General features: G+C 42.2%; 1 protein-coding gene across 5 annotated transcripts in view; it reads right to left on the bottom strand.

Moving 5' to 3' along the window:
* Nucleotides 1-627: 627 nt before the first annotated feature.
* FAM131A (family with sequence similarity 131 member A) overlaps nucleotides 628-24,682 on the bottom strand; it is a 108,182-nt gene continuing 84,127 nt past the window's right edge. For 4 of the 5 annotated variants that reach the window (XM_040428523.1, XM_040428522.1, XM_040428520.1 and 1 more), the window contains exons 2-5: nucleotides 11,194-11,287; nucleotides 9,601-9,783; nucleotides 9,028-9,156; nucleotides 628-1,812 (exon numbers count right to left, since the gene is read on the bottom strand). In XM_040428523.1, coding sequence (XP_040284457.1) covers nucleotides 1,409-1,812; nucleotides 9,028-9,156; nucleotides 9,601-9,783; nucleotides 11,194-11,263 — 786 coding nt within the window. In that variant the 5' untranslated portion in view covers nucleotides 11,264-11,287 and the 3' untranslated portion in view covers nucleotides 628-1,408. Of the gene's footprint in view, nucleotides 1,813-9,027; nucleotides 9,157-9,600; nucleotides 9,784-11,193; nucleotides 11,288-11,413; nucleotides 11,765-24,682 lie in introns of those variants that run through there. The other variant, XM_040428521.1, reaches the window with a different exon arrangement.

The following is a 24,682-nucleotide window of genomic DNA, read 5'->3' as shown; positions in this document are numbered from 1 at the left end:
CTCCTATACAATTTACACCAGTAGGAGACTGCATCCCTGTGCGATACTGCCACCTAGTGGTTAAAATAATTCTCTCTCCTGAGAAAGGAGAAATAATTACTCCTCTGTCTTATCTCTGGGCGCAGGAGACTGGGGGCCCACCGAGGACTCCCCCACCTCTCCGGTGGGCCAGTCCTAGCCTGGTTGGAAGACTTGCCATGAGAGACAACACATGTGGCTACAGGATGTCCCGACCATATTGTTGAGCTGTTAGTGTCCCTCATATACAATGACTCCCCAGATCAATACACCAGCATTTGTAGCAGTGTGTCGTTGCACAGCAAAGGCAGGATTGAAGCACTCACCATGAGGCCTCTATACTTGAACTGACATAAAGCAGATGTAAAAATAAAATATAATGCTGTTAATACCTTAAAACTGGAATGAAAATGCAGTACTAAATACTGAACTTGCATCCTCAAGCAACAGAAACAGGTGTAATGTTATATGTAGACAGATCTGTGAAAATAAGGAAAATTACATCTTCGGAGCATTTGCTTTCTTATAATCTCCCATCATCAATACAAAACGAGCAAATAAAAACACCATTGTTTGCTTTTTATATATATTTATATATACACAGCCGGTCGTATATTTTCATAGACGCAGGAAAATGAGTTACAAACTTGGATGTTACCGCACAAGACCTTCCAAGAGCAGCAAACAGACACGTACAAAATGCTAGAAAAGAAGGGTCTCCCCTGCACAAAGCATGCGCCCACAGAGCCCACAGGGAGAAGGGTCCCCACAGTGTCACCGGAGCTCTACGAGTCCTTGTACAGTCCTGAGGCTGCACTAATGTCTCAGAATCCATAACATACCCCCATGTTCCTCACATCTGGTACCTGGATTCTGAGGTGCAGTGGGAACCAAAGAATTGCGAGCAGATCCAGGAGATGACAGGGACAAGCCGTGCTGCCACTGTTCCTAACCCAAAATCCACCAACCAACACATAAATCAGGCTGGAGGTGGCATTAGTTGGAGGTGGCATAAGATGGGGTGCAAGACATGCAAACAACAGCTTTAAGGCCCTCCACTGAACCAGCACGCTGCCCTAGGGCAAAGATCATGCAAAATAGACCAAACAGGCAATTCATTGTGGGTATATAAATAAAAACATAAAAGGAGAAAAGAAAATTAAAAATAAAATAAAAATACAGTAAAAGGAAAAAAAAAAAATCAAAAAGAGAGAAATCAAGATGGCTGGATTTAATAAACCATAATAATTAAATTAAGCATGTGGAGAGAATGGTTTAATGAGTTAATGCCCTCTGTTAGTCCATGATTCTCTGAAATCAAGGCATACTGTGATTCAGAAAAAAGGAGACTGGAAAAGTGATAGGGTGGCAGTGGCAGTTTGATTTTAGGTCAGGGTTGTTCCTCCTCATCTTCATCTAGTGATACCACACCAGAAGACACCACATCAGAGCCCTTCCTACGCAGAGTGAGAACCCCAGAACCTCGACTCAGTGTAGGGAAAGAAATCAGCTCGTCTTCGCTTGGACTTAAACAGGATTCAGAAAAGGACATGGAATATGAAGAGTCCTCACATTCCAGATCTTGGAGACGATCGTATGGACCTAGACCTGACTGTGGTTTCATTAGTAAAGACTCTTCAACCGTCTGAGCTGGAGATCCCAAGAGGAGCTGTTCCTCATCTAAGCTGCAGAGACTGGAGCAAAGAGTTTCAGGAGACAAGGTACGTGAGGAGTCGCTGTCACAGCAGCATATACGAGAAGACACCAAATCCTTCTGTACTGGATTGAGGAAATCTACACAGATTAAAAAAGAAAATTATAAATACCAACACAAAAAAAAAAAGGTCTTATCTGTTAAGTTCCATTACCTACATGAACAACATATACATGATATATAGATGAAGAAAAACAATGTTTAATTATAGTATAAGTGCAACAATCAAAGCATGAGACATTTTTCCTCAGTCAACATGAGTCTATAATATGCCACCGTGTCTTTCTTATAATTAAACACTGAAAAAAATTGAACTAGGACATACTAGGACAGATCTCCCAATTATACCGATTTGCCCATAGACTTTAGTTGGCATACATCTGCCCAAATGTATCTTTTGTTAATACCTATTTATAGGGCACATCAGGCCCAACTGCGTTAAAAAGCATAGCTGACTGCACTTTTCAATACAATATTTAATTTTTTTTTTTCTAATAGCACATGCATGCAACTGTATAAGCATACAATACAATACAAAGAACTGGCATGTGAACGATTTCTTTCATGAATTGTGTTTTGGAGGAGGGGACATTGTAAAGTGTGTAAAGAAAATAATTAAAGAGATATTCCCTTCTCAGGCATTCATGACAGAGACCGGAATACCCACTGTATGTGGGGGTCAGGGTGGTCAGAGTTACAGAAAAAGAAACCTCGTAGGACAGCCCCTTAGGCTAACTCCTATAGAAGTTGACGGGATTTACACTGTTTCTGTAGCTTCCCATCCACTTCTATGGGGGATATGGAAACAGAATGATGCCAGTCGCCATAATCCCGACTAACTGGCTGCTGCATAAAACGGCTATTCTGATAGTAGCCATGAATTGCTGAAATGGGAATACCCCTTTAAAGGCTATGTACACCTTACACAATTTTTGTTTATGATAGCATTTTACTCATTTTTGCCATAAAATCATATTTTCAATTGGCCTTTATTAAAAATATTGAGCTGTTCTGTCATAAAGGGTTAACTGTTCCATAATTAGAAAGTACAAACAGAATTTTAGCAATTTTTGCAAATTTATTAAAAAGGGGAATATACAGTTTTGCATTCAGGCCCTTTGCTACAACACTTCAAATCTAGCTCTGGGAGCCTTCCATCTCTCTTGATAATCTTTTAAATGGTTCTGCACCTTGATTGGAGTCCACTTGTGGTAAATTTAGTTGGCTGGACATGATTTGGAAAGACATACCCCCCTTTTTATATAAAGGTCTCACAGCGGACAATGCATATCAGAGCAAAAACCAAGCAACGGGGAGGAAAGGACTGCCTGTAGTGCTCTGAGACAGGATTGTGTGGACAGGATCACAGATCTGGAAAAGAGTACAACACATTTTCTACTGCACTTAAAAGTTTCCAAGAATGGCTCCATAATTCTTAAATGGAAGAAGTTTGAAACAACCCGGACACTTCCTAGAGCTGGCTGACCCACCAAACGAAGTAATCAGAGAGAAGGAGGTGACCAAGAACCCAATGGTCACTCTGGGTGAGCTCCAAAGATCCTGTATGCATATGGGAGAAACTTCCAGAAGGTCAACCACCACTGCAGCACTCCACCAATTTGGCCTTTATTGCAGTGGCTAGAAAGAAACTTCTGCTCAGTAAAAAAAAAAAAAAAAAATTCTTGAAAGCCCACCTGGAGTTTTCAAAAAAACAAAACAAAAAAAAAAATCTAAAATGGTCTCTCAGACTGTGAGAAAAACAGTCTGACGAAACCAATACTGGACTTTTGGGCCTCAGTTCTAAGCATCATGTATGGAGGAAATCAGGCACTGTTCATCACCTGCCCAATACCATCCCTACAGTGAAGCATGGTGATTGCAGCATCATGCTGTGGGGGTGTTTTTTGGCAGCTGAGACAGGGAGACTGGTCAGGGTTGAGTTAAAGCTGAATGGAGCAAAGTAGAGAGATAGTCTTAATGAAAACCTAATCCAGAGTGCTTCAGACTGGGCCAAAGGTTCACCTTCTAACAAGACAATGACCATAAGAACAAAGCCAAAAAAAACTAGGAGTGGCTTAGGGAATGTTCTTGAGTGGCCCAGCCAGAGTCCGGACTTGAGCACAATCAAACATCTCTGGAGAGACCTGGAAATGTCTACAGACGACCCCCATCAAACCTGACAGAGCTTGAGAGGATCTGCAGAGAAGAATGGCAGAAAAATCCCCAAAATATGGAATCATACCCAAGAAGACTTGGGGAGGTAAATTAGCAAAGATTTCAAAGATTTTGTTTTCACTTTCTCATTATAGAGTACTGAGTGCGAAATGAGGGGAAAAAATTAAATTTTAATTTAATTTTAGCACAAGACCACAACATAACAAAATGTGAATATTATAATGTTTTGTTATGTGTTCAGAATAATGTACTCAAAACATGAAAATTTATTTAAAATAATAGTGTTTATTGAAAAATGCAACACTGTTAGTCTGTCTATTCAACATCTGACACAATATTCCACTGTACTGTACATCTCTGTATAATGATTTCAACGTATGCTTCTCTGTATTGTATAATGACAATGCATAAGGTGTTGTGACTTTCGCTGCATTAATAAAATATCTTTTAAAAATAAAAATAAAATGTAAAAGCATCTCAAGACTTTCCAAATGCAATGCATATATAGTACAGAAAGCAGATTCTGGACATGTATAATGTACTAAATACAGTTTACATGTAAAACTGGGAGATGAGAGGCAGGCTCAGAAGCCTTAGGCTTGTTTCACATCTGTGTTTATACAGATCCGCAGTGGTCCTTGAATCCAGAGGGGAAAAAAGCAGTCTGGTTTGAGAGCTGCACTTCTACAAACAGACAAACAACACAAGTTTGTGAGCGTTCGCGTGTTTGATTTCAAGTGTGTGTTTGTATTAAGTGTGTGACTTTAGATTACCTGACTTCAGATTCAGGGACTTTAGGAGGGGACTACAGTAAGTTAGATTCTTATCACTGCACCATATTGTATTTTTTCTCTTTTCTTGCGTAATCCCTATTTAGTATGTGTTCCATTATTGACAGCGCAGTCCAGTGCACATCTTGTCTAATGTATGCAGTCCTGGAACAGCCGTTTGAGGGTGCATATCTTTGTTCAAAATTGTGAGCAAATTGCCCATTTGGAATCGCACATCGAGTATCTAACCGGGCAAGTTTCAACACTGAGAAGCGTTGACAATTTGGAAAAGAGTTTGCTGCTCACTGAGCAAGCACTCTATGGGGTAGATGTGGTGGAGGCTCAGGAAAGTGAGGTAGCCAGTCAGGGGAATGTCAGCTCCAGTAAGCAGGGGACGAGGAGAGCAGGGCAGGCCAGGCCAGACAGGTGCTGGTAGTGGGAGACTCAATTATTAGGGGTACAGATAGTGCGATCTGTCACAAAGACCAGGATCATTGAACGGTGTGTTGTCTTCCTGGCGCTCGAATTCGACACATCGCGGATCAGGTTGACAGAATACTGGGAGGAGCTGGAGAAGATCCAGCGGTCATGGTCCATATCGGAACCAATGACAAAGTTAGAGGTAGGTGGAGCATCCTTAAAAATGATTTTAGAGATTTAGGTCACAAGCTTAGGGCAAGGACCTCAAAAGGTAGTGCTTTCCCAAATACTACCTGTACCACAAGCCACACAAGAAAGGCAGCGGGAGATTAGGGAGCTTAACAAGTGGCTCAAGAACTGGTGTAGGAAGGAGGGGTTTGGATTCCTGGAGAACTGGGTCGGCTACAGGCTCTATTGTAGGGATGGGCTTCACCTCAATGGGGAAGGGGCAGCTGTGTTGGGGGAGAAGATGGCTAGAAGGTTGGAGGAGTGTAGGGACTGGGGGGAGGGTCATTACATTATAGGATGGGAAGAGAGTGCAGATAGAGACCGGGGTGAAAGGTAATGGGACTGGGGGAGGAATGAAAGGAGGGACTAGAACAGTTCAGAAGGAAAGGTGTAGGGTAAAAAATATACATAAACCTCTTAATTGTATGTATACTAATGTCAGAAGCCTGACTAATAAAACTGGTGAACTGGAATTAGTGATGTGTGAGGAGGACTATGACATAGTGGGAATAACTGAGACATGGCTGGATGACAGCTATGACTGGGCGGTTAATGTACAGGATTACAGTCTGTTTAGAAAGGATAGCAAAAACCGGAGAGGGGGAGGGGTCTGCCTTTATGTAAAAGTCCTGTCTAAAGCCTACAGTCCGAGAAGATATAAGTGATGGACATGAATATGTGGAGTCACTGTGGGTAGAAATACATGGAGGCAAAAAAATAAATAAAATACTAATAGGAATTTATTATAAACCACCTAATATACCAGAATCCACAGAAAATCTGCTACTAAACGAGATAGACGAGGCGGCAGATCATAATGAGGTTGTAATTGTGGGGGACTTCAACTACCCAGATATAGACTGGGAAAATGAAACCTGTATATCTCATAAGGGAAACAGATTCTTGGCAATAACCAAAGACAATTACCTCTCCCAACTGGTTCAGAACCCGACTAGAGGGACGGCCATACTGGACTTAGTATTAACCAATAGACCTGACAGAACAACAGATGTGCAGGTTGGGGGACACCTGGTAAATAGTGACCATAAAGTAATAACCTTCTAATTGTCATTCAAAAGAGTGTTTCTTCAGGGAGGAACAAAAATACCACACTTCAAAAAAGCTAAATTTAGCCAACTAAGAGAGGCCATAGGCCTAACTAAGTGGGACAAAGTTCTCAAAAATAAAAATACAGCCACAAAATTGAATATTTTTTAAAAGCATCCTAAAATATAATTGTGAGAGGTACATACCTTATGGGAATAAAAGGTTAAGGAACAAAAAAAACGAAAAAACAATGTGGATAAATAGAACTGTAAAGAAAGCAATGAATTACAAAAACAAAGCATTTAAATCACTAAAACAGGCCCTCTACAGAGTAATGGGGAGACGGGGGAGTTGCAGAGAGCGATGAGGATAAAGCAAAGCTATTAAATATTTTTTTCTCCACTGCATTCACTGAGGAAAATAAACTGTCAGATGAAATGCAGAATGTAAAAGTAAATTCCCCATTAAAAGTGCCCTGTCTGACCCAGGAAGAAGTACAGCGACGTCTTAAAAAGATTAAAATAGACAAAATCGCCAGGACCAGATGGCATACACCCTCCTAAGAGAATTAAGTAATGTCATAGCTAGACCCTTATTTCTGATATTTAAGGACTCTATACTGACAGGGAATGTTCCACAAGATTAGCGCATAGCAAATGTGGTGCTAATATTCAAAAAGGGTCCAAAAACAGAGCCCAGAAACTACAGGCTGGTAAGTTTAACATCTGTCGTGGGTAAACTGTTTGAAGGTTTTCTAAGAGATGCTATCTTGGAGTACCTCAATGAAAATAAGCAAATAACGCCATATCAGCATTGCTTCATGAGGGATCGGTCATGTCAAACTAATTTAATCAGTTTCTATGAAGAGGCAAGTTCTAGACTTGATAGCAGCGAATCAATGGACGTCGTATAACTGGACTTCTTCAAAGCATTTGACACTGTACCACATGAAAAGGTTAGTATATAAAATGAGAATGCTTGGAATGGGAGAAAACGTCTGTAAGTGGGTAAGTAACTGGCTCAGTGATAGAAAACAGAGGGTGGTTATTAACGGTACACACTCAGATTGGGTCATTGTCACTAGCGGAGTACCTCAGGGGTCAGTATTGGGCCCTATTCTCTTCAATATATTTATTAATGATCTTGTAGAAGGCTTGCATAGTAAAATATCATTTTTTGCAGATGACACTAAACTGTGTAAAGTAATTAACACGAAGAGGACAGTATACAGCTACAGAGGGATCTGGAAAGATTGGAGGCTTGGGTAGATAAGTGGCAGATGAGGTTTAACACGGACGAATGTAAGGTTATGCACATGGGAAGGAATAATGCAAGTCACCCGTACATACTAAATAGTAAAACACTGGGTAACACTGACATGGAAAAGGACCTAGGAATTTTAGTGAACAGCAACCTAAGCTGTAGAAACCAGTGTCAGGCAGCTGCTGCCAAGGCCAATAAGATAATGGGTTGCATCAAAAGAGGCATAGATGCCCGTGATGGGAACATAATCCTACTACTTTACAAATCACTAGTCAGACCACACATGGAGTACTGTGTACAGTTCTGGGCTCCTATGAACAAGGCAGACATAGCAGAGCTGGAGAGGGTTCAGAGGAGGGCAACTAAAGTAATAACTGGAATGGGTGGACTACAGTACCCTGAAAGATTATCAAAATTAGGGTTATTCACTTTAGAAAAAAAGACGACTGAGGGGAGATCTAATAACGATGTATAAATACATCAGGGGTCAGTACAGAGATCTCTCCCATCATCTATTTATCCCCAGGACTGTGACAAGGGGACATCCTCTGCGTCTGGAGGAAAGAAGGTTTGTACACAAACATAGAAAAGGATTCTTTATGGTAAGAGCAGTGAGACTATGGAACTCTCTGCCTGAGGAGGTGGTGATGGTGAGTACAATAAAGGAATTCAAGAGGGGCCTGGATGTATTTCTGGAGCGTAATAATATTACAGGCTATAGCTACTAGAGAGGGGTCGTTGATCCAGGGAGATATTCTGATTGCCTGATTGGAGTCGGGAAGGAATTTTTTTCCCCTTAAGTGGGGAAAATTGGCTTCTACCTCACAGTTTTTTTTTGCCTTCCTCTGGATCAACTTGCAGGATAACAGGCCGAACTGGATGGACAAATGTCTTTTTTTCGGCCTTATAAACTATGTTACTATGTCTTAGTCCGGCCACTTCTTGGCATATTTGCACCCGGATCTCCACCGGTACCCATTCATTATAGTGAATGGGCCAGACAGAATTCCAGTAGCGAGGGATCAGGCAGGCTGTTCCTGGCCAGAACAGCCTGCCAGATCTGCATAAGCGCAGATGTGAAACAGGCCTTACAGTTAACACTATGTATGTCTGCTTCAACCTGACACTGATTGGCTGAAGCAGTTACACTATGTGACCGCTCTAGCAAATGAGAAAAGAAATGAGTCTTTGGCAACATGATTTGCCTTTTATATATTAGTATGATAATTCGGAGAATTGTGATTGCTAGCCTAACCCAAAAATGAACTTCATGGAAATCTTCTGTCAGCCTGATCGTTCAGGTGATTCAGGTAACAGTTTCTATGAGGATGTCTCTTTTTCAGTTATCTCCATGTATTTATAATATATGCACAAGCAATTGCACAGACTGACCTGCAGGCTGAGAATGGTCCAAGGAAGGCTGCAGATCCTCATCATAAGAATCGTCTGTGGAATCTTCACCATCAACAGAGGACCAAGCACGGAGTTTAGCTTCTGCTATAGCAAACTGCTCAGCTACTCCTGGTAGTATATAGTAAAAGTGCAGACAGACAACGGGAAGAGCAAAGAGAACACGCATAGAGCAGAATAGAGAGCAGTGATGCATGGTTCAAAAAAATGCAGGATTGCGATAAATAAAAACAGTGACAGGATAGCAGGGAGCAGAATTCAGGAGAAAGCAATGGAAGAGGGTCATGGAGCGGCATGGACACAAATACAGCACAAAGACATTAACACAGTTAGGCGGTAAACAAAGAAGGATGGACGTTAAAAGATGACACTCCCATAAACAATGAGGCAATGGCAGCAAAAGTGATGAATATTCAGGAGCAGCGTAAAGAAGCCCAAAAAAATGTATTAAATAATGGCGAGCCAGAAGGGTGAGGGAGCACAGGGAAGATAAGGGGTGAGTGAAATATTCCGTCATCCATATAACCATCAATTGCTTTCATATCTCACTCTCACCTGCGGCAAACCTGGCCTCCTGTTCTCCCTCACTTAAATGTGAGTAGGAGTTAAAGTGAGTCTCCAGAGCTGCAGGATTGTCGCTGGGTTTGCTCCAGCCCTTCCACTCAATCAGATGAGCCACGCGTCCCTGAGCCATTGCTGTAGGCTTGGTCACATGATCCTTTACCACCTGTGAGATTCCTGGTACAGGGAGAGAAGACAGAGGACACAGGTGTCTCAGTCTAATGATATTGGTACACATCGCAGTATATGTTTACAGCCATTTAAATCCATGTAACTGGCTGACCTCCCATCATCTACGATCCTACCTATACAATTACATATGCGGCAGGGACCGATGTATAAGGTTATGAGCACTGTAGGCTTTCATGGACCCACTGCATCCAGCGGCCACATTTTAGAGCTTTCCGCAGTTTGTTCTTCTCCTCCACAGACAGTAGTGATCTTCTTTCTCAGGCCCCATCAGCTACATTTAACACAATGATGTAAGACTGAAAATTGAGTCATGTATGGGAATAAAGTGGAAAGTGTGTGGCGTGAGCCTCAGTCGTGTCATTAACTGGCTCCCCTGCAATCACGTGCCAACCTTTGTCAGCTCAGAACATCTGATGGCATTAATTTGTGTCTCTGGGATGTATGATCTAACCACTTCAAGCAGAATCATGCAATGCCTTCAGCATTTAGTCCTCACAAAAATTGTACTAAAATAGCATATAAATATTTAAAGGGGTTATGTCATGATTTAGGTCTGATTTTACATCATACAGTGCATGACAATCACTTTCTAACAAAGCTAGAACCAGCCCTTTCTCAGGGGGTGTGTCCTTTCTCACAGGGCGTGTCCTACCTGCTTTCCTTAACTGTTGCAGCTTCTAACAGAAGATATATATGGCTGGTGGCAGTTGAAGTTTTAAAAGCAGAGTTCACGTGACCACCTCAGTGAGGTGGACGGACAAATAAGGAAAAGAACAAAGAGCAGGTGGCGCTATACGGATACATTTTATTGAATAACTCAGTGGCTATGCTAAATTTTGAATAAGGCCACTTTCACACTTGCGGCAGGACGGATCCGACAGGCTGTTCACCATGTCTGATCCATCCTTCCGCTATTTCGCCGTGCCGCAGCTCCATCCCCATTGACTATAATGGGGACGGGGCGGAGCTCCGGCGCAGCACGGCGAGAGACGCCGGACTAAAAAGTCGGACATGCAGGACTTTAAGTCCGGTGGCCTTTCGCCGTGCACCGCCGTAGCTCCGCCCCCGTCCCCATTATAGTCAATGGGGACGGAGCGGCGGTCCGGCGAAATAGCGGAAGGACGGATCAGACATGGTGAACAGCCTGTCGGATCCATCCTGCTGCAAGTGTGAAAGTACCCTTACATGCCATTTCAAACGTATTCAGATCCAGGTGCTGGTTTGAAAACTGTAGAATATTTTTCATCACACAACCTCTTTAACGATATTATAAAAGGGGAATTTTTGCTCACAGACAAAAAAAAATCGTAACTGAGGTGAACAAATTACCCTATTAAGGATAGCAACAATGGTGGAAAGACATGCATTATTATATGAGAAAAACATATAACTCACCGTGTAGAGAGGAGCGAGCGAGGGCTGTGATTTCATGAATAGTGAGGGCTCGTCGAGACTTGGGTAACATTTCACCAGCGTCTTCAACGTGTAACTATCACAAAAGAAACAGGTTAGTGTGTTCCAGAGGAGACCTCTGACTACTGCTCGAGACGGGGAGACATTAAGAACACAGTAAGACACTAGCAGCGAGGTGGGCAGCAGTGGACATGGTACTTACAGGTAGTGCCATAGTGATATAATAGAGTTATGGGGCAACGCTGGGGCATTCGTCACCTAACAGAAGCGAATTGTTATTTCTTCACTTGTCCCAGTCAGTCACAAGGGCAGAGATTCCGCTCTCCTGAAGGCTGTGTACTTCGACATGGAAAAACCCAGCATCCAAGTTATACCATGTGACACATCCTTAACTAATGCAGCTTTTAAAAAATAAAAAGCGCTTACGGCTGAAAGGAGGGCATTTTCCTCAGACTGTGAGCATTGTTTCCAGGGAACTCATAAAAACAAGCACATAAGACCGCGCTCTCCACTCATTAGTGCTCTCTTAAAAGTGAAAATCAGAACCCAGCAAGCAATCTGTTACCTTACAGGCAATGCAGGAGAGGTAAGCACGCGTATAACTAGGTGCCAGAGGCAACAGCTCGTCGTTTGTTTCTGTACTTCTCTCCAAATTAAAGAGAGACTTCATGTTCTGAACCATTTCAGAGGATAAAAGAAGTCTATGCGTCACATCTTCTGTCCAATCTCAGTTTCTAGTAGAATGGATCAGTGAGGATGGTCTACTTTAGAAAGGGGACACATAACGTTGTCTACACAGGCTGACGTTTATGACATGACATATGCGGTAGCGCTTATTTTGCCTACAGGTGGCTGCACGACACCAGGGGGATAACAAGTTGTGAAGAAGCAACTAAAATATCTTACAGTACATCTGCTATTTGAACTGATCATTAAAGGGGTTGTCTCGCTTCAGCAAATGGCATTTATCATGTAGATAAAGTTAATACAAGACACTCGCTAATGTATTGGGGTTGTCCATATTGCTTCCTTTGCTGGCTTGATTCATTTTTTCATCACATTATACAATGTTCATATCCAGGGGTTCCGACCACCCTGCAATCCAATAGCGGTGGTCGTGCTTGTACACTATAGGAAAAACCATCGGCCTCTCTGGTGGCCAGGAAAGAGGGAGCGCACATAGGCACACATGCGCAGCAGCTCCTGTCCTGGCCTCCTCGTATCTGTGCTGCAGCAGAGACCGTAACATCTGGATACAAGCAGCGTAAAATGTGATGGAAAAATGAATCAAACCAGCAAAAGGAGACAATATGGACAATCACAATACATTAGTAAGTGCCTTGTATTAAAGGGGTTGTTCAGCGATTTATATTGATGACCTAACCATAGTATAGGCCATCAATGTCTAATCGGCGAGGGTCCGACACCCGGCACCCCTGCCGATCAGCTGTTTGAAGAGGAGGTGGCACTCCATACGAGTGCCGCTTCCTGGTCATTACACTACGAGTCGTCTCCCTTGTAGCGGTGGCGTAGTGTAATTACAAGCATTTGCTCCATTAAAGTTAACGGAACGAGTACTCGTCAATACACTGCACTTCCGAGACAACAGGCAGTATAATGAACAGGAAGTGGCACCCGCTGATCAGATATTGATGATCTATCCTGAGGATCGGTCATCAATATAAATCGCTGCACAACCTCTATATTTTTGCCTATATGATAAATGCTATTCGCTAAAGTGAGACAGTTCCTTTAAAGGTTGGTGCACATGAATGATAAGACCATTTGAGAATCTAGATAAATGACAGTACTAATCCAGAAAATAGTTAGCTGCACATCTAATAAACTAACACCTCAAGGGTAGGAATTCATGCCTACAGTAAAAGTCACTAAATGATAGGTCAATCATTTTGAAGCACTGTACCTTAAAGAGGACCTGTCAGCATTTCAGAAAATTATTAGAACTCTGCGTAGGGCTGTCCCTCTGTTATTCCTACTGGAATTTTACAAATAAACTGATAACTGGGTGTTATAATTCCCGTTTTTAAAGGATTGTGCCCCTACACAGTCTGGCACTGTCAGCACTGATTGGACAATATCATAGTATGAGTGGATAAGGTGGTCATATTTAGGTGTCAATTTGTACATTTCTAGGAGGAACAAAAGAGGAACAACACAACATAGCGTTAAAAGATACGATGCTCCAGAATTGTTATATTATGGGTAATATAAGTATGTACTAAAACAGACTTGTTAGGAAAGGTTACAGCTAATCTTTTAAGGAAGTGTGTCAGCAATTTTGACAATGCTGAACTGCTGGCACTGCTTTTGTGGAACTTACATTATCAGGAGTAGTGGGAATATGAACTTGTTTCTGCCAGATTCTGCTCTTGCAAGTGCCCAGGAGCTTCACTGTGAAGTGCTCTCTGCACTGACCTGCTTTTTCCTCTGCTCTAAGTGACAGCTGTAGAAAACTCCTGATTGGATGCTACAGATGTCACTCAGAGCATAGGGGGGGAAGAAGCCACTCAGTGCAGAGAGGAGAGCACCATAAAGTGACTTGCAGTAGCAGAACCAGACAGAATAAAACTTCATATTCATAATACTCCTGATAATATAAGCTCCACGAAAGGTATGTTTGTTATGGTCTCCCCGAACTCCAGTTAGCGCTGTCAGCAGTTTTGCATGGTCAAAACTGCGGACAGACTCCTTTTAACTGATCAAAGATCAGTCATTGGAAGCTAGGTATCAGCTTGCAGGTCGTCACTAAAAGACATTTAACATTCCCATATTGTACCTTAGGAATTATTTAGATGACATAGTGGCATGTTGATTAGGGGACAGGAATATCTATGAATACGTTTACAGTGTGACAAAATGCCATATTCAGTATGAAGTAGAAGCAGAGCACTGTGACATAGATGGTAAATGATCCTGATAATGGATACAATTGGAAAAACAAATCTGTGCATGTTTACGTACAACTTTCCAAAACTCGTAGGCCAGCCATACACATAGCTATCCGCCAAATGAGCATTCTCCTGGGTCCAACATACATGTGCACAGATGGCTCGGTGGGGTATGCATGTACCCTGAACAAGGAGAGGTCTCTGTCAGCAGCTTATCTCCCTGAAAACAAGAGCACCGGGTAGTGAAATCCAACTGCCTGAGCAGTTGCTGATGAGGTCAGGAGGTGGGTTAATCTAAGGCCTCGTTCACATCTCCACTCGAAGATCCGGCAGGCTGTTCCAGTACAGAGCAGCCTACCGGATCCCCATTGACTGCAATGAAGTCCAGTGGTGACACGGTCGATTTCCAGCATAAATGCTGGGTTATGGCCAGACAAAAACCATTGCATGCAAAACGGAGATGTGAACGTAGCCTAAGGGTATGGCCACACGATCAGGTTTCTGCACTCAGTTTTGGAAGCCTATACTAGGAGTTAATACAAAAAAAAAAGAAGAGAAGTTGTATTTGTCCTTTATATTTTCTGTTCTTTTATGAGCTACTCCTGATTTTGGCTTCCAAAACTACATGAAGAAACCTGACCATGTGGCCCGCACTGTAATATGTACAGTCAGGTCCATAAATATTGGGACATCGACACAATTGTAACATTTTTGGCTCTATACACCACCACAATGGATTTGAAATTAAACAAACAAGATGTGCTTTAACTGCAGACTGTCAGCTTTAATTTGAGGGTATTTACATCCAAATCAGGTGAACGGTGTAGGAATTACAACAGTTTGCATATGTGCCTCCCACTTGTTAAGGGACCAAAAGTAATGGGACAGAATAATAATCATAAATCTAACTTTCACTTTTTAATACTTGGTTGCAAATCCTTTGCAGTCAATTACAGCCTGAGGTCTGGAACGCATAGACATCACCAGACGCTGGGTTTCATCCCTGGTGATGCTCTGCCAGGCCTCTACTGCAACTGTCTTCAGTTCCTGCTTGTTCTTGGGGCATTTTCCCTTCAGTTTTGTCTTCAGCAAGTGAAATGCATGCTCAATCGGATTCAGCTCAGGTGATTGACTTGGCCATTGCAGAGCATTCCACTTCTTTCCCTTAAAAAACTCTTTGTCCATCTGCACTGTGAAGCGTCGTCCAATAAGTTCTGAAGCATTTGGCTGAATATGAGCAGATAATATTGCCCGAAACACTTCAGAATTCATCCTGCTGCTTTTGTCAGCAGTCACATCATCAATAAATACAAGAGAACCAGTTCTATTGGCAGCCATACATGCCCACGCCATGACACTACCACCACCATGCTTCACTGATGAGGTGGTATGCTTAGGATCATGAGCAGTTCCTTTCCTTCTCCATACTCTTCTCTTCCCATCACTCTGGTACAAGTTGATATTGGTCTTATCTGTCCATAGGATGTTGTTCCAGAACTGTGAAGGCTTTTTTAGATGTCGTTTGGTAAACTCTAATCTGGCCTTCCTGTTTTTGAGGCTCACCAATGGTTTACATCTAGTGGTGAACCCTCTGTATTCACTCTGGTGAAGTCGTCCCTTGATTGTTGACTTTGACACACATACACCTACCTCCTGGAGAGTGTTCTTGATCTGGCCAACTGTTGTGAAGGGTGTTTTCTTCACCAGGGAAAGAATTCTTCAGTCATCCACCACAGTTGTTTTCCGTGGTCTTCCGGGTCTTTTGTTGTGGCTGAGCTCACCGATGCGTTCCTTCTTTTTAAGAATGTTCCAAACAGTTGTTTTGGCCACGCCTAATGTTTTTTGCTATCTCTCTGATGGGTTTGTTTTGTTTTTTTAGCCTAATGATGGCTTGCTTCACTGATAAGATGAGATCCAAAGAGCTGTCCCTGAGAGTTGACAGCAACAGATTCCAAATGCAAATAGCACACTTGTAATGAACTCTGGACCTTTTATCTGCTCATTGTAATTGGGATAATGAGGGAATAATACACACCTGGCCATGGAACAGCTGAGAAGCCAATTGTGCCATTACTTTTGGTCCCTTAACAAGTGGGAGGCACATATGCAAACTGTTGTAATTCCTACACTGTTCACCTGATTTGGATGTAAATACCCTCAAATTAAAGCTGACAGTCTGCAGTTAAAGCACATCTTGTTCGTTTCATTTCATTTCAAATCCATTGTGGTGGTGTATAGAGCCAAAAATGTTACAATTGTGTCGATGTCCCAATATTTATGGACCTGACTGTATTTCCGGCTTTAGATCAGCTGGAACAGATAGTCATTTGGCACCCTGGACTTATTCTTTAAATTGTTACCGGCTCTGCTGTTAAGTGGTCAGTATTGCACAACCTATCCGAATTTCTAGGCTGCCCATACACATACTGATTTAGATAGTGTCTGTCTTTTATAATGACTCTCGCTTTATGATCCAGACCTGGTTTTGGGTTCAAAAACTGCATCAGAAAAGGCCACACTGACTGCTTGGGGGCACATCACTGCTGTGGCCAGTCATTGGCTGCTGCAGTGCATGTGACCCCAATCCATGCTAGCAGTTTACATGTGAGGAGGCAGAGGTGGTACCACGTAGCCGGAATATCAGAGTGAGGTAGGTATTGGGTGGGGGATGATTTAATTAATACTTGGAGGTTGGACAAACCATTTAAAGGGGTTGCCCACCTTTTTGTTTTGTTTTTAATTTCTTTTGCAAACCCCGTTTCTGGGCAGACCTGCAGAAGGAACCATACTTATATACTCCCCGCCGGGTCCTGGCTGTCCAACTCGGGTCCCTGCTGTCAATATCTACTTTGATTCCGTTGCAGCCAATGACTGGCTGCAGTGGTGACGTACCCACCCTTCAAGTGACCTACTGACACAGCACAAGGAGGGAAGGTACCGCTGCGGCCAGTGACTGAAGCCAGAGACCAAAAGGAGCCAGTGGTGGAAAGCAGGTAAGAATAATTTCCTTTGCAGGTCTGCATAGGAGGACGGGGGTTACAAGAATACCCTTCTCCCCCCAAAAAAGGCGATCAACCCTTTTAAGGCTGGGTTTCCATGTTCAGGTTTTTTTAATGCAGTTTTTGAAGCCAAAACCAGGTGTAAGATCATAAAGGGAGAATAAGAATCACCGGGGCTTATGCACACGGGGCTTATGCATTTTGCGGTCTGCAAAAATAAGGGATGACATCCGTGTGCATTCCGTATTTTGCGGAACGAAAAAGCTGGCCCTTCATAGAACAGTCCTATCCTTGTCCGTAATGCGGAAAATAGTAGGACATGTTCTATCTTTTTGCGGAACGGAAATACGGACATACAGAAATGGAATGCACACGAAGTAACTTCCGTTTTTTTGGCGGACCCATTGAAGTGAATGGTTCCGCATAAGGTCCGCAAAAACATCGGAACGGACACAGAAACAAAATACGTTTGTGTGCATGAGACCTAAGGGACAGATACTACCTGAATTATTATTATTTTTTTTAATCCACTCCTAGTTTTGGATCCATAAAACTGCATCAGAAAACCTGAACGTGTAAATCCAGCCTGCATCTGAAATTATCCTTGCCCGCTACCTATTATCATATAAATAGCTATCAAACATTTTGCTCTACAAAACTGTCCTCAGAGAAACACTATGTGATTTTGCCAGTCACTTCCATACACTTGTTGGACTCTGCCCCTTCTGGTAACCCTCATCCCATTTGAGTGTGAAAGAAAATAACTTGCTCTGACAATATCTCCTGCTATAATTAACTTAAAAAGTAGGGGTCTTATATATAGAATGGACATTTATATGGTATTGTGTTCTAAAATAGAATTGTAAAAGCCATTCATGAAGATCTCTGCATAAAATCAGGAACAAATATCATGTGGGTATATTAGAAATGGTTAGCCATTGTGTGAATACGGCTGGGGTACTGGTATAAAAGATGTATAAAACACATACAGCACTCTGTCAATACACTTTCCAAAATATATTTAATTTTCAAGTCACATAAAATGTTAAAGGTAATACATGTTAGGCTACTTTCACACTTACGCTTTCCGCTATTGAGATCAGTCATAGGCTCTCAATAGCAGGGGGAAAACGCTTCAGTTTTGTCCCCATCCATTGACAAAGGGGACAAAACTGAACTGAACGAAACGCCCCAGAATGCATTCTGTTCCATTTGGTTGCGTCCCCATCACAGACAATATAACGCTGCAAGCAGCGTTTTTCTGTCTGTGATGTGGTACAGAGCAAGACAGATCCGTCATGACTCACAATGAAAGTCAATGGGGACGGATCCGTTTTCTCAGACACAATAGAAAACTTTCAATGGTGTCCATGACAGATCAGTCTTGGCTATGTTAAAGATAATACAACCAGATCCATTCATAACAGATGCAGCCGGTTGTGTTATCAGTAACGGAAGCATTTTTGCTGAACCCTGCCGGATCCAGCAAAAACGCTAGTGTGAAAGTAGCCTTATTTATATGGCTGTTAATCTTATCTTGTGTTGGGAAGGGGGGGTACTCTTTCTTCTTGGGAAGAGAGCGCCTTAGGCCTCATCCACATTTCCGTGTCAGTGACACGTCCGTGAAGGATCCGTGTGTCCGCTTTTACTATCTATGTGTCATCCGTAATTCACTGATGTTGCTCAGCTGAAAATTAATTTCAAAAGAATCTCCTACCAGTCTTCAGTGAAAAACGGACACACCATGGATGCCATCCGTGATGTGTCCATGATTTTCACGGACCCATAGACTTCAATGGGCATGCTTGGTTTGCATCAAGGATCAAAGTAGTACACGTCTCCATGATTTTTTTACTGACCCATGGTCAGTAAAAAAACAAAACATTCTGAGATGTGAACAGACATATTTAAATCAATGGGTATGTGTGCTGTCCATGGAAAATGCACACAACACACATCAGTAATAAAAACAGAAATGTTGACAAGGCCTTAATCAGCATGAGGAGTCTTATAGACCAGGCAAAGCTACTCTGAAATTCTGGGACAAGGGTAGGCAAATGAGCTCTTAACAAGCTCTGCCTCTTATGCCACTAGATATAAGGTAGCTATCCTGTAAGTTAATGTTCAACCCTTTAAATAAGCCTTGAGACATGACTTGGATATTAACTAAGACAGCATCTCATCTGCAGACAGCTGTTTCAGGGTAATTGCCCCTCATCAGTGCAGAGCAGAGAGTACTGGCTTACCTGTGTGAGAGGCCTAAGTCAGGCATCTGGCCACAGCAGTGCTATGTCTATTAGGGGCTGCAAAACATATCGCAGGCCAGTGCTGTCATTAGCATAGACATTGTATAATAAGGACAGCGCTCTGGCCTGTCATGTGTGAGTGCCTCAGCTCATTTTGCCACCCTTCATTGACAACCACATCGCCCTCCTACCGGATGCCCTGTGCTGCAGTGATGTGGGGTAGGGATAGTCCTGCGGTATTTAACTTGTTAAACGGTTGTCTCGTTACAACAAACTTTGTACTTATGCTGTGTTAAGATATAATCAATGGCATAAAGGGGGTCTGCCACTATGCATTTGATAACTTTCTACGAGCCAAAGTGGAGAGCCCCTAAGGCCTCTTTCACACGGGCGTCATGTTTTTAGCCCGGATAAGATGCGGGTGCGTTGCGGGAAAATGCACGAATGCAAAACATTGTAATGCGTTTTGCATGCGCGTGAGAAAAATCGGCATGTTTGGTACCCAATCCCGAACTTCTTCACAGAAGTTCGGGTTTTGGTTAGGTGGTTAGGTGTTACCTAAATAAAAATAAATATAAACATCATGGGTATTACCGCGACCGAAAATGCCCATACTATTAAAATAGAAAAAAAAAATCCAATACGGCGAATGGCGTAACGGACAAAAAGGATCAAAATGGCCAATTTGCCATTTTTTCATTGCTTCTCTAACCCCAAATTTTTTTTATAAAATGTGATCAAAAAGTCACGCACACTTCAAAATGGTATCATTAAAAACTACAGATTGTTCCGCAAAAAATGAGCCCCTAAACAGCTCAGTAGACATAAGTATAAAAAGTTCTGGGGGTCAGAATATGGTGATGTAAAAATTTTTTTTTACAGTAAATCTTTTTTTTTGGTGTTTTCAATGGTTGGCAAATTGAGCCATAATTCGCAAAATTAGAAAGCATAACAATATACGCCTATACAATATACGCCTATGCTGAAGAGACATTTGGATACATCAATGGTTTGCAATTTGCATAATAGTATAAAAGTAGGGTCCGCAACATTTGGACCTTAATATCAAAAATGTAAAAGGTAAAGAGGGGAGAGGGAAGACCGGGGAGGGAAAGAGGGGGAAGTGAGGTAGTCCAATCTCAGTTTGTTTTTGATTCAAAAAGGCCCTTTCTACTTTGTTCATGTTGCTACACTCAAATTTCAATTCAGGCCTAGGGATCTTCTATTATTCAGGTTGAGTAATTAGAGTTATTGAGCCATGGGCTCCAAGTGAGTAGCCTAGACTTCAGGGGTAGAATCGTGGAAGGTACTAGACTTTCATACCTACAGGACTTGTTAATCTCTAGAATAACCTCTGCTATAGTTGGTGAAACTGTTTGTTTCCAGTAACGTGTGATAACCAATTTAGCACTAAGTAGGATGTGTCCAACTAGGTTCCTGCATTCAGGGGGGATATTGTGTATGCCTAAAAACAAAAGAGCCAGTTCAGGACGGGGGTCAACAACCTGAGAGGTTATCTCCGTGATCAGATCAAAAACACTGCGCCAGTATGGGGTGAGTATGGGGCATGTCCATAAGATATGGAGTAATGAGCCTCCAGCTCCGCATTCCCTCCAGCAGTAGGGGGAGGATGAAGGGTAGATCCTGCTCAGTCTCTGTGGAGTGAAGTACCAATGCAAGAGGGTCTCCAGCCCTGCTTCATAACGGGAGACACATTTGAAATTGGAGGTTAGGAATCTAATAGCTTGAGACAAATGCTCATCTAGAAAGGTTTCCCCCAATTCTGTTTCCCACTTTTTGATGGGTAAAGTTTTGGTAAAAGTATTTTTTCCCCCCAAAACATCATACACATAACGCGTAGTATGCTTTTTAAAAAGAGACGGGGAATGGAACAGTCTCCATATATCGGAGTTTATGGAGGGTGGATTTTGCGTAATCTTAGCAATAAAATGTCTGACTCTAAGAAAGTTAAAGAATTCTGTATGCGGCAACGTGAACAGGCGATGGATGGATTCAAAGGGGAGAAGACAGCCATTCGACATAATCTGGGAGACAGAAGTGATTCCCCTCTCTCGCCAGACCGTCAAGTTGATGTCAGGGATGGTCAGTTCTATTGTTCCTATAGTGGCTTGTGGGAGAAGAGTGGCCACCTTATCACTTTGTATTTTATGTATGGAAGACCACAGGCTACTAACTAGTCTCATTGTCAGTAAGCCTCCACTTGGCCTTGATGGATTCCACAACAGATGGATCAGGTAATCCTTCAATAAAGCTCGTTTTATAGTGTGTTGTTCAATCTGGATCCAGGCCTTATTGTCATCCGGGGACCACCATTCACGGGCAAAGGAGAGTGCTATTGCTTGAAAATAATCTTTAATGTCTGGGAGGCCTAGTCCGCCCACTTGCTTCTTTTTGGATAATAGTGTCCGTGCTACTCTCGGTTTGGTCGGACCCCAAATGTATTTACCCAAGGTCATCTGTGCTTTTTTAAAGAATGTCATAGGAATTGGGATTGGGAGGGCTCGAAATATGTAAATAAATTTGGGGAGGGTCATCATTTGAAATGATGCTACTCTACCTACCCAGGATAAAGCCTTCATAGAAAAGCTGTTAAGGTCAAAAATTTTTTTTTTATCAAAGTTTACATTTATTCTTTTTACACTATTTAGACATAAAGAACCCATACATATGGGGTATCATTGTAATCATACTGACCCAGAGAATGAAGGGCATGGTCAGTTTTGCAGTAAACAAAATGCCGTGGGAACAAAACCCGTAAAACGGTGGAAGAATTGCATTTTTTTCTCCAATTCCACCCCATTTGGAATTTTTTTACCGCTTCCATATTCTGTAGATATGCTATATATGTTCAGAAGGGACAACCCCTTTAAGCTTCGCAAAAGATTCCAGAATGATTATACATAAAAATATAATTGAAGGAGCTGTCTCATAAAGACAACCCCTGTCCATATGTTGTATTAGGGGTCCCCTGCTTGGAGCCATAGCAGGAAGCCACTCAGATGTGGCTCTTGCTCTGGTTAACGCTGCCAATGCATGTAATTTATGGTCGGCCATTTATCAGAACTGGCTTTCAAGTGGCTATCTTTATGAGACAACCTCTTAACAGTCTGCTCGGCCTTATTAACATAGCAGAACATTTGGTGCATATACATTTTGAATAAGGTTAACCGAAAAATTCAGACAATACATAATAGGGCAGTTTTAAATGAAACAGTTTTTAGTGCAATTTGCGCAAAAAAACTTATTTGAACCGCATTTATCGTGTTTTAGATACTTTAAATCCTCGGGATAGGTCATCAATATCTGATCAGCAAAGGTTCAACACCCCGCAACCCCACCAATGAGCTGTTTGAAGAGGAGACGGAGCTCCATGTTGGCGCCACTTCCTGTTCATTACACTGTACGCCATTCACTTAATTACACTATGTGCCGCTCCAGAGGAGACGACGTGTAATGTAATGACCAGGAAGCAGTGTAATCATCAATATAAATCGCCGCACAACCCCTTTAAGGAACTTTTTATGCCTGATCCGACAATGGTGCGTGGTTTAGTGGACAGAGTACATAGCTTTGCCAGGCTAGGCCAAAAAATAGAATAGACAGACTGTAGGTGCGCCAGATTTATCATTGTGGATTAGCCACTGTGATAAATCTGGAGCAGTTTTACACTAATAATCTTACTATTAGACAGTATTAGTAAATCTGCCCCAGTATTTTGGATAGAATTTGCTTGGATTTCTACCCTAAAGGTATAAAGGTGGTTCACACCTAGCATACAGCAAGATTGTGGAACTTTTACTGCAACCTGTCTGAAAATGATGGGTCCAGCAACTTGTAAATGGACATTTACTTTCCTAGTCCAGTTTCAGACGAGCGTGTTCACTGCATGAAACACGTGTGGAAGCATGAATTCCAATTCTGCTGTTTGACTGGATCGCACAGCATTATAATGATTTATAATGCTGTGTGTTTCTACCCGACCTCTAAAGTAATGTTTTGTACTCGCATAATGCTGTCAGTACAATCATTACAGTTGAGGTTGGGCAGAGACACACAAGATTATAAATCATTAGAATGCTGTGTGGTCCGGTCATAAGTGGCAGAGTTCTGTAGGGGAATTGATTATGTTTCACATAGTGAACACACTCATCTGAAACTGGCCTTAGAAGAGGGTAATCAGCCCTTGAAAGTGAACGACATGGTTTTATCTGACAAACTCTCGACAACACCTGGACATCTCAAAACGAGATAAATGGTAATAGATTTTTCTGATGGGAAAAGGTGTGCATGTTCTGTGACTTGGTGAACTGCTGGTTAGATGTATAAACCAGTCAGAGCTAGGTGAAAGTGAGCCTCAGGCCTAGAACTATTCCTCTTTAGGCGGCAATCACATCTGTGTTCTGAACTACGGCAGTCTGTTCCGGAGAAGAAACAGACTGCCGGAGTTCATAGTATCAGGCATAGGACTGTGCACTGCCGAATCCCCATTCAATATATTGGGATCCGGCGGCTTTCCGGCATAAAGGCTGGCTTTTATGTAGTATTTTTTTGTCTGACCGAAAGCCTGAGGTTCACAACATAAATGTGAACCACCACTTTACTTGGTGCCCAAGTGTATAATGATCCTAGCAATACAATGACTTTTGTTACAATCCTCCACTGTATTGGTCAGACCTTTGTGTACACAATCCAAAGCATTTGTTGCATTTCCAAGGCTATTCACTCCTTTGCTGCTACATGCAGTACAGCTAAAATGGGATCAAAATACTTGTGAACACATGGGAATCAAAGTATAATGTACTTTAGTGTCCAACCTGTACAGAAATGAGTACTGTACTGTAGTAAAATTCCCATGAATTATTATGTCATGCTACGCCCATACCTTATCAAGCCAATATGTAAAAAAATTTTAAAAAAAATTAAAAATATAACATCCACGGCAACCCTATTTTGCTGAGCAAAGTACATGACCTTCTTTAACCAAGAATCCATACAGAGACACAGAAAATGTGAAGGGATGTTCTAGAAAGTAGCTTTACACTAGGGATATTCAAGTAGTTTTTATAAACTAGTGATGCCCTATATTGACTCCAATTTAAATACCCCACGCTCTCCCAACTAACAGAGTGGAGCAGGTCTGCTCTGTGCTGTCTGTGGCTCAGTCCAGCAAGTGCGGTGACGTCACTACATCGTGCCTGAGGAGACAGACACAGTTGAAAGTGGGACATGCAGGGGTCCTGACAGCTGCCAACTGTAGTCCACTAGTATATATGCTTACACAAGAAATTTAAGATCT

Source organism: Bufo bufo, chromosome 4 (assembly GCF_905171765.1).
Source record: "Bufo bufo chromosome 4, aBufBuf1.1, whole genome shotgun sequence".
Classification (NCBI taxonomy): Eukaryota; Metazoa; Chordata; class Amphibia; order Anura; family Bufonidae; genus Bufo; species Bufo bufo.
This window is presented reverse-complemented; position numbering and strand designations above follow the sequence as displayed.